The following is a 10,017-nucleotide window of genomic DNA, read 5'->3' as shown; positions in this document are numbered from 1 at the left end:
CTAAATGTTGCCCCATAAAAACAGAACAGACTCAGTCAACTTCTTTTGCCAGTGCATATAGGCCTACTGCTGGATCAGAATCCCCCCTCGATCCCTCGTGTTCACACCGGACCAGGCTCTGCTTCTGGGCGGCCACGCGTTTGTGTGTTTGCCTCCTCACCTCCGCAGAGCGGCTGCACGACCTGGCAAGCCAGCGGGGATTTACTGACTGGCGCGGTGCCCGGCCACAGGCAGACTAGTTCGCTTGGTTCTCACGACCTCAGCTTCACAAAGGCACATCTGAACTATTAACTCAGACAGTAAGGCAGTAGGAACAACCACAGAACCCACACACGGTGCCAACTGGTGTTTCAGTATGCCTCCTCGCAGAAGGAAGTCACTGGGAGTGGGTTTTCAGTGTGCCATTTACCGAAGGTGTCATTTGCAGGGCAATGGCTCTCAGCAGGGTAAAAGTGAGAACGCAACTACAAGAATTAGCAAATCAATCCAACTGTAAAAGAACGATGAATATCAGGAGTTGTGCGAGTTATCGCTGAAAAAACACCCATCACACGTCACGTGGGCAAGTTACAGTAAAAAAAAAAGAAAGAAAGAAAGAAAAAAAAGCAATAAAGTGCTCTTTTTATAGAAGCTGTCACCAACTTTACTTTTTATTTTTCTTCAAAGAGAGAAAATCTCGGACATGTTTCTATTTATTCCAAATGTTACCAATTGCCAAATAAACGAGTTTAAAATGTTTCTTTAATCATGTGGAATTTTTATATAGGCTATCTTTATGTTGCAACAACTATTTTCTTGCTTATAACTGACACAATATTAATATTGTATTTTCCACGGTTTAAAAGAGACTTTGATTTTAGGAATGAATATGAAACTTCTAAACATGGATATTTTTCTGTGGCTATATTTGCGCAGGTGATGCGCACATAACTAAATATTTTGAATTGAAGAAAACACCCAGATTGTTTGTCTTGCATGTGCTGATGGCCAGGGTTAAGAGACACTTTAAAGCCAGCTTACTTTTGGCCTGCGCCAGCCATGCGCGCCCACGACGCGCCGGTGGAGTATTAAATGTTGAGGGGTTTTGACCGGCGGTCACCAGGCTGTAACCTAATCCAAAGTAAAGGGGCCCACTGACTGCAAGTGGCTGACACATGGCTAGCGCCACGCCGCCCGACACAGAGACACTGCCCTCAGTTCCGCACCCCACACACCGGAGGAAGATAAGTTTACACTCAGAGATAAACAGAGGCAGCGGAAAAGAAAGAGATGGAGATCTTTAATGCACAGAAAAGTGTGAAAAGACACCTGGCCAGATGTGGGCCACAGATTGTATATGACGCAGGCTAGATCAAATGATTACGTCAGTGAGTGTGTGTAAGAGAGTCACAATCAAGCTTCAATGTTCTATGACCTGCAATAGTTTTATTCGTCTGCTCGACTTCCATCAGGTTTCCCCCGCCATCAAAGTTCCCTCGTTTTCTCCTTTATTGAGGTGTAGGCCCACTGGGAGTGGAATTGAACAATTGACACACAAAAGGAAGCGAGGATCCTTCCATATTCTCCTTTCACTCAGGCAATCTGTTAGTGACATTAACCCCTGAGCGCATTTCCCAGGCTCATGAATAGGGTTTAAGACTTCTTAAAGCTCCCGCTGCATACAGGATGAGACTCTTTTCAAACTTTTAATTACCTTTATAGCAATAGAAAAATACACCCCCATTGTCCCCAGAACCATTCTCTAGTGAGCCAGATGTAAAGAGCTCCCGCCAAACTGGTGACAAGGTGGCCACTTAAAATTTAGTAGGCTAGATGAATTGATATTGGAGTTCATATCAGGCGCATAAGCAATGGGTTGTAGCTTCGTTTTGGCTTCAGGTGGCGGTGTGAGTCTGTTTAAAAGCTACATTCCGTCACTTCACATCAATTAATTAATGTGACTTTTAAGCACGAAGAGTAACTTTTAACTACAGAAGGAGCCTTTATTCTCCTAAATAAAGCACAACAAAGCAACACGGACGTGATAGAAACAGGCTGTGGACAAGACATTAATTTCTGAAAAGTCATTTATTAAAACACTGGGCCATCACCCAACTTCACTTTTTCTTTTCAACACAAAACAACAAAGAATATAAAACACAGCTTTGGTATAACAATCCATAACAACTCTGTACAAAACTAAAAGCTTTTCATAAAAAGTACTTCATAACAAAAGTTTCCTATAATTCTTCTGCATGTACAGCGCGGTTATCACCGACATCCAAATATTGGAATCAGACAATAACTTATAAAAACTATGTGCCATATGAGACAACCCCTGTTCCATAAAACGAAACAATGAGAAGTGCTGGGGGGGTATTAAGTGGTTAGAGTTACCATTCCACAGCGGGAAAAGTCACAGGTTCGACCCCAGCAACAGTTGTGTGTGCAGTCAGTTAAATGTCTAAACTGGAAAAATAATGCAAACTGGTTTCACATGAGTCTCTTGTCCCTTAAGCTACCAAGGCCGCCACACGGGCTCGCTGCTCTCCGAGCCGGTGCTGACCCCCACCGGACTGACCGCCTGGGACCCCCCGGAGAAGGACGTCATCCCGTGAACTGGAGATGCTGCAGTCGGTGCTGAGCTGCCGTGCACCGGACTGGCGTTGACTGCAACAGGCACTCCTGCGTTTGTGTAAAGGGGGATGACTGGGGCTGTGGCGGAGGCAAAGGCCGGGTTAGGGATCAAAAAAGCGAACTGTCCATCGGTTGCGGGAACCAGCTGGAACCCACCAAAGACCTTGGGGGAGACGGCCTCGGCAGGACTGAGTTTGGAGCCCATGGCAGCGCCGCTGATGGGCAGAGTGGATGGGAGCTGCACGTGGAGAGGCTGAGCCAGGTGCGCCTGCTGGGACGGGGCCTGCTGCGGGTAGTTCATGGACATCATCTGGCTCATGCAGCTGGACAGGTGGTTGAGGAGCCTCGACCTCACCTCCGTGTTAACCCCCTCTGAGGTGGACAGGAAGCGGGTGACCTCGTTCATGCACTCGTTGAATCCGGCTCTGTATTTACTCAGGACGGTGGCATCTGCTGAGAGCGCTGCTGGGGGGGAAGAGAAAGGACGGATATTAGTGACGCATTTGTAGCTTGGTGACTTTCAGCAGTTTCGCATTGAGCTCATAATGTTTTTCTGACACACTTATATAAACTGTGTATAAACTTACCGCTCATTTGTACACGCTGCAGGTTCCTCAAGTGCTTCACTGTCATTTCCAGGATGTCTGCTTTTTCCAACTTGGAGTGTCTGGAGCTCTGTGGGAGATAACAAGAAAAGTTGAGTCTGTATTCAGGCCACATTGAAACCAAATAACCATCTGTGAAGAAGGATTGTTAAAGGCGGCAAACTGCGTCTTAACTTACATCTTTTTTAAGTGCGTCCAAGATGAGAGTCTTGAGCTGCCCAAGACTTTCGTTAATTCTCGCTCTCCGGCGTTTTTCCATGATCGGTTTGGATGACTGCAAAAAATAAACAGTTCTACTTAAAATTCTTGTTCACCACTCAGAAATGTCAACATGCCAACTGAACGTCCTGTCACTTTAATAAAACCAACTTGTGAGCTGAAATACAAACTCTGAACTCCCACTTTTAAGGAGACCCAACATATTTACGTGTGAAATTTAAAATCCTTACTTTTCTATGCTCGCTGGCATTTTTCGGTTTGTCCGGTGTGTGTGATCCGTTTGCAGGGGCACCGGCAATAGGAGATGCCGTCTGCTTTTCCATAGTGTCAGCTGGCATCGTTGATCAAACCAGAGGAAAGGCGTAAAGAAGTAAATCCTTTTTTTGGAAGCGCCGCGGAAATGAAAACTTAAAAAAAAAAGTTTGAGAAATTCACTTTGAGCCTCTGCAGACGGTTATAGAGACGCCTGGCAGTCGAGTCCACCGATCGGTTTGCGTTTGTTATCACTGAGCTGTCACCTGAGTACAGGAGCGTGCGTTGCACCGCGCGGGCGAATCTCCGCTTCTGCCTCCGACACGCGCCGCGCCGGTATTTATAGACGGCTCGCGTGCTCCCAGTTCGTGTGAAACCCTCTCTGCATTCTTTCCCACACTCGCCTCAGCCAATAGCAGAGAGGACTCACCCATTGGACGCGGGGCAGAGCGCTGATTGGACAACACCCCCGCGGGCCGTCAGTCACGCGCTGCTCAATCAGCCCTGCAGGGACAAACAACAAAGCGGAGCGAGCAGCAGCGGCCGGGCCGGGCTGTGAAGTGATAAGGCGGGGGACCAAGGGGAGGGTTGGTTGATTGGGTGGGGGTGGTGGTGGGAGGGGGCTCTCGATGTTTGTTTCCAACTTTGCTCCGTGCTCGTTAAAAATGTTACACTGCTCGGTGTGTTTGTGTATAGCTACGGGAAGAATGTAGAGTCTGCACTGGTAAAGTTTTTTTTTTACAGTGCAGCCAGTAACCTACTTTTGACTGTGAAGAACTTTAGGAATCTGTGTATTTATTAGAATAAACGATTTCACCGTTTTCTGGCTGCGTGTGGATTCAAGCCTCTGATAAGAGAGATAGTCATGTGATTATTTGATGTGTCTCCGGTGTGTCACCCAGAATAAGCCCAGAATATGTTTATATTTTCTCTCCAGACGTGTGCCCACTCCTCGGAGCTGGAAACGCCTGCTGCGACTAATAACAATAATGTTTATTTATTAGAAGCATGAACATTTTCTTGGCCTAACATGAAAACAAATAGCCCACACATTTCATCTATTTTTAAGACTCCTCTTGCGCCTCCAAAGACAGGACATCTGTAATGGCACGCGAAGCGGTTTGCAGCAGCTCACATTGGGCCAATGGCATGCGGCCACTTTATGCAAATAAGCAGAGCGCTCTCTGATTGGCTGTGTGAACAGCTCTGTGTCAATCATCCCGGCGCGGGAGCCGCTGAAAGGAGGAGGAGGAGGGAGGCACATCTGTCCGCGTGCCATTCGCGCACAGTCTTCTCCGGTCTACGCGGAGCACGTGCCAAAACTTGGAGATTACAGCGTGGAGCCCAAGAAGCGTATAATGTCAAGTCTGCACTATCTGGAAACAACGACAATAGATCAGAATAGAATAGAATAGAATAGAATAGAATAGAATAGAATAGAATAGAATAGAATAGGAACATCTTGCATGCCCGTTTGGCTACATTAAAAATATAATACTTAAGATGCAGTATATCTCATTTTCTTATGGAAAAAAGGGAACAGCAGTGTAATCCTGTAATAATACTATATCCCAATTACATAAAATCACTGTCTAAGTTTTACAATGGAAAAAAAAATCAGTATTATTATCGTTGTAGATAAGAACAGTAGAACAGGCTACAACAAAGTCAACACAATAATGTGTGCATTGATTAGGCTTTTGTGTCAACGCGTCTCATTGGATCTATTGAGAAAAGATAGGGAGGCATTAGATTTATGTGTAACCATCGATACACACAAACATATTCCCCCTAACATTTGATGGTCGACAGGTCATTCTCCTCAGGTTTGGGTGCGCAGTTTGAGACGAGGTGTGGCAGTGTTTGAAGGAGAAGAGCGCCATCTAGCGACTCATATGCAAAAGTTAACCAACTTAACATGATGGATCTCTAGTCATTTAACAAAGTAAATCATCGCATCTACATACTGTCTTAAGCCTTTAAGTCTTAAATATGAATGAAGCCTACGTGTCCAACGTAATGTCAGTATCAGTTATGCTTTTTTTAATGTCACATGAGATATCGTGATTCTCCTGTGGCCATCTTTGCTCTGCAGTCACTTTCTGTATACACTGCATTTCATTTTCCTAAGATTCAGAAGATTTCTCAAGTATTTCCTGTGACTCCAATCTTTTTTGATGTGGTCTATAAACGAGACACAGGGAGACCTACATTAATCCTTACAGGCAGAACACTTTTTAATTTTTTATTTAAATGACCACAAGGTGGCATATCCGTGTTCAAATTAATGGAGAAAACTAGTAATGAAGCAAGAATAAAATCAGGCAAATTGCAAACGCTATTTTGTCAAATACATTTCACTCCTAATGAGAATATTATTTATCTTGTGAACTTATTTTTCTACTCATATCTAACTAATGGTTATTAAGTCAGACACAAATAAAAGACCTGTCACATTTCTTACATTATCCCAAATATAAAGTTTATAGAAAAGGAAATGAAACAGGTGGAAATGAAGCAGGTGATAAAAAGGAAGTAAAAAACAGTAAAAGAAGTAAAAAAAAAAAATAACAGTTACAAAAGATGTACATGAAGCATGTTTTTATATAAACATTTATTATTATTTATTAGCCTATATACTATTATCATTATTAATTCTAAGATTTAGGCCTGCAAGTACAAACATGCATACACTATACATACACAGTATAGGATTTGTATGTGCATGCATTGCAACTACCTGTACACATGCAATTTATGAAGATGTGTATGTGTGTATCTTAGAAAATATGTGCACACTATAATTATGTTAAAATAATGTTCATAATGCAGCAAAGACTTCAATTAATTATTACTGCGTTACCACACTGTAACAATGTAACTGTGACAAAAATAAAAGCAGACGTGATGTTTACTGTGATTCATTATCTAACCTAAGTCCATGTCAAGTCTCTGCAAGATGACTCATAAAGTAATTCCATTATTTAAAACAAGTGACTTCATGTAAAGCAGAAAAACAAAAAGAAATCCAATCCAATCCAAACTTTACACTTTACAGACACTAATATATACACTAAAACATAGACTATTAAAAAAAGAAAAGAATGAAGAGTAATATATTGAAGTTTCTGAAACCACAGAGACTGTGCGACAGTTGCTGGTCAGTCCTCACAAATCTGCCACTGAGACACAAATTAAAACTTTCTGTGAGTGAACAGCAGATTTCCATGTTAAATCAGTGGGTGTACTCCAACAATAGGAGCATTACAAAGTCTAAGGAGGCGTAGATGTCATAGTAATCGTAAAACTGATGACAAAGTCTGTGATCCTCTTTTGGCTGGCAGTCTATTGAAACAGACCAAATGTAATAAAATTTTGCTAAGCCCTGCTTCAGTCCAGTCTCTTGTGGAGTATCAGTCATTGTTCAGTGGCTCATGTCCCACCCCCCCCCACCCAATGGGTGAGCTGTGCTGAGGCATGCTGGACACTTGTTTACCCAGGATCCCGAGTCTCAAGAGCCAGCTGTGTGTGCTTGGGCTCACATCGCTTTTATTTGCGTTCGGATTGGCCCAAATGATGCAGATCTAATTCTAACACAACTGCTCCCGGCTGCAGTGCTGTTAATGGGATTTTGGTTCAATAATTCCATGTAGGTGGAGCAGCACCTGTTGAACCTGATCTAAAGTCAGAACAACAAAGTCTGACAATTCTTGGTATTTCAAATTCTATCCACCAATAATTCCCCCTCATCATTCCTGCATTTCAAAGATCTGGGCTCAGACAACAAAGAGAACAAGAATTCCCCTTCAACTGAAAGAAACTTTTTGAGTGACTCCATCATTAAAGCATCATTGAAGCTGTTGCCGACATGGCTGACCTGAGGAATGTGGGGAACAGAAATCACTGCTGTTTTTAAGAGATGATCAACATTCACCAGACAAGAGCCAAAAGTACTTGCTTTTTGACTTAGCTTTATGAGGTAGAGGTCTGCAGGAGGAGATGTCGGGGGAGATGAAAGGAGCCAAGAGGAGGGAGAAGCTGTGTTTGCAGATTTAGCAGAGTTCAGTAGTCTGTTGTCCAGATCCGGTGAATGCTCAGCAGCTCCTTTTGACTGCCGCCTGCTTAATTTGTTGTTGTACAATGAGCCTGTGCACTTCTCCAAATCCATGTGCAGAATGCAGAAGGAGAGTCAATTATATCTGTATTAGGTGGTGTCGGCTGGGCAATCCCTTTATACACACTCCCTAATCAAGTGCTAGTAGATGTGTTTACCATGATGAATCCCCAACACTGAGCAGTCACAGTGTTGGCAGTTTGGGTGGCTTTTGCTTGATTTCAGATGTTGTGCCCATTTTTATTAAGAAACAGCAGAAAAGTGACAAAACAGGACACTGATAAACTTGTGGGAACTTCACTTTGGTGCATAAATCTCATCGAAAAGCTGTAAAATTTAAGAGTTTGCAAGATTGTATTTGATCTTTTTTTTTTTTGGGACAAGCACATATTCAAGTAAAAATGTGAGGTTCTTGTATTTTACATCAGCATTTCCATTTTGCTTGACTGTATTCAGAGTGAAATATTAGTTGTTACTTTACAGATTAAGATTGTAGCTACAAAATAGTTAAATTAAGTCCACCTCAACCAACTTAATATATATAAATGCATCATTTATAATTCTGATTATGTATATATCATCTTTTGATAATATTTACTTGGGTCAATGGAGCTGATGGACTCATCTAGACCACCTGTACTCGAACACAGTGATGATGGATCTCTGTATCCTGCCTGATGGACAATGTGAACGATTCATTTCACAGTGTGAGTTAGTTATAATAACTGATGGATATATCTAGGTCTTCTGACTGTATCAAGGACTGTTCAGGGCTATTTTTTGTTTTATTTTTTGTTTTGTTTTTTTATGTACAAATTGTGAAAGTGGCTTTGGTCCCCTGACTTATATTCAGCATAATTATGACTGATGTTGCGAGTGCAACTGGTTTGTGAGGTTGTTACCAGACTGTCTTGTTTGTTTGTTTGTTTGTTTGTTTGTTTGTTTGTTTGTTTGTTTGTTTTGTGTGTTTGTTTGTTTTGTGTGTTTGTTTGTTTTGGTTTTCTCTTCTCTCTTAGTGTTCTGCTTGTTTAAAAAAAACAAAAACAAAAACAGACAAAATGACAGTTTGTAACCAATCTGTATGGTAGATGAATAAGTCTGTCAAAAATATCAATAAAAAAAAAAAAGAAAAACATATCATATGTTATAATCATACAACATATGATAGTCATGGCTGTGGTCAAGGACAGAACTGAGATTACAAATCAGAGAACCTTTGCACAATGTGTAAATCTGTAAATGCTTTTCATTACATCTTTTTCTTTTCTTTATTTTTGCATTTTTATCTATTAAGTTGAATCATTATTTTGTGATCAATATTTTGCTAAACTTTTATTTTCCAACATTAAAATGTAAATGCTGTTTCAAAGCCTAAAATTGTAAAGGGGAAACACTGATCTATTTAAAAATGTATTCATTGTCCTAAAACTAGTTCAATTTAGATGTACTGAGTCTAAAAATACTGGAATAAGCTTATGAAATACCCTCCATGTATACACTTTAAATTGTAGAATGTAAACTAACCTCAGGTTGCCATGACAATAGTATAACTTTAGTATTTTTCGTTGTGATAATGCATTTGTACTTTTACTTAAGTTACATGTTCAGTGCAGGACTTTTACTCATAATGGAGCGTTTTTACAGCATGGTGTTAAAACTTTTAATAAAGTAAAGGATCTGACTACTTCCTCCTCCACCACCGGTGACAAAGTGAACTCAGATACATGATGACGATCAGGACACAATCATTTGATGCTGTGTTTCCACATCAGAGATGACAACAGGACTTCAAAGGTCCCGTTAGTACCAGTTAGTGCTGTGAGGTTTCTGGAACAAGTAAAGCCAGAATCCCATCACCAGCAGATCTAAGCTCGTGAGAGAAAGGACACCTGTGGCTGCTGCATTCACCTCCCACTTTAAGTAGAGGGATTTGCAGAATACCAAAAACACAGGGCTGATGCTTCATTATGGAATCTAATTAAACAAAATATTGAAGAATTAAGGTTAAAAAATATGTGCTCTTTTCCTCACAGACACTGGCAAAAGATCTGAAAGGATTTTCCCCTGCCGGCACAAGATATTTCATGCGCATTGTTGTCAGGGATTTCTTAAATTTGGGAGTGGCCAGATATATTAAAATTTCTTTTACACCCATCAATTGTGCTGGTATTAAAACAGCTATTTTCCTGTTCAACTGTTCCGTGTTTGATG

At 41.5% G+C, this 10,017-nt stretch overlaps 1 protein-coding gene across 2 annotated transcripts; it reads right to left on the bottom strand.

Moving 5' to 3' along the window:
* Window positions 1–2,084: 2,084 nt before the first annotated feature.
* On the bottom strand, window positions 2,085–3,989 carry hes4 (hes family bHLH transcription factor 4). 2 transcript variants are annotated; one of them, XM_022741705.1, is made up of 4 exons: window positions 3,671–3,989; window positions 3,400–3,495; window positions 3,204–3,291; window positions 2,085–3,081 (listed from the first exon to the last, which is right to left on the bottom strand). In XM_022741705.1, the coding sequence occupies exons 1-4, from the start codon at window positions 3,776–3,778 to the stop codon at window positions 2,498–2,500; spliced, it is 876 nt and encodes a 291-aa protein (XP_022597426.1). In that variant the 5' UTR covers window positions 3,779–3,989; the 3' UTR covers window positions 2,085–2,497. The 2 variants fall into 2 exon arrangements, with proteins under 2 accessions (XP_022597426.1, XP_022597427.1); XM_022741706.1 differs by having other exon boundaries at window positions 2,085–3,078.
* Between the last annotated feature and the right edge of the window lie 6,028 nt (window positions 3,990–10,017).

The sequence above is a fragment of the Seriola dumerili genome, unplaced genomic scaffold, assembly GCF_002260705.1.
Source record: "Seriola dumerili isolate Sdu_G_001 unplaced genomic scaffold, Sdu_1.0 BDQW01000056.1, whole genome shotgun sequence".
Lineage (NCBI taxonomy): Eukaryota > Metazoa > Chordata > Actinopteri > Carangiformes > Carangidae > Seriola > Seriola dumerili.
Note: the sequence above shows the minus strand (reverse complement) of the source record. Positions and strands in the feature narration are given on the sequence as shown.

Bases quoted from the DNA above. Each gene is read 5' to 3' on its own strand.
- hes4 (XM_022741705.1), bottom strand. From the start codon at position 3,778: ATGCCAGCTGACACTATGGAAAAGCAGACGGCATCTCCTATTGCCGGT. The intron at 3,496-3,670 runs GTAAGGATTTTA...TATTTTTTGCAG, and splicing joins ATGCCAGCGAGCATAGAAAA to TCATCCAAACCGATCATGGA. The intron at 3,292-3,399 runs GTAAGTTAAGAC...TATCTCCCACAG, and splicing joins TGGACGCACTTAAAAAAGAT to AGCTCCAGACACTCCAAGTT.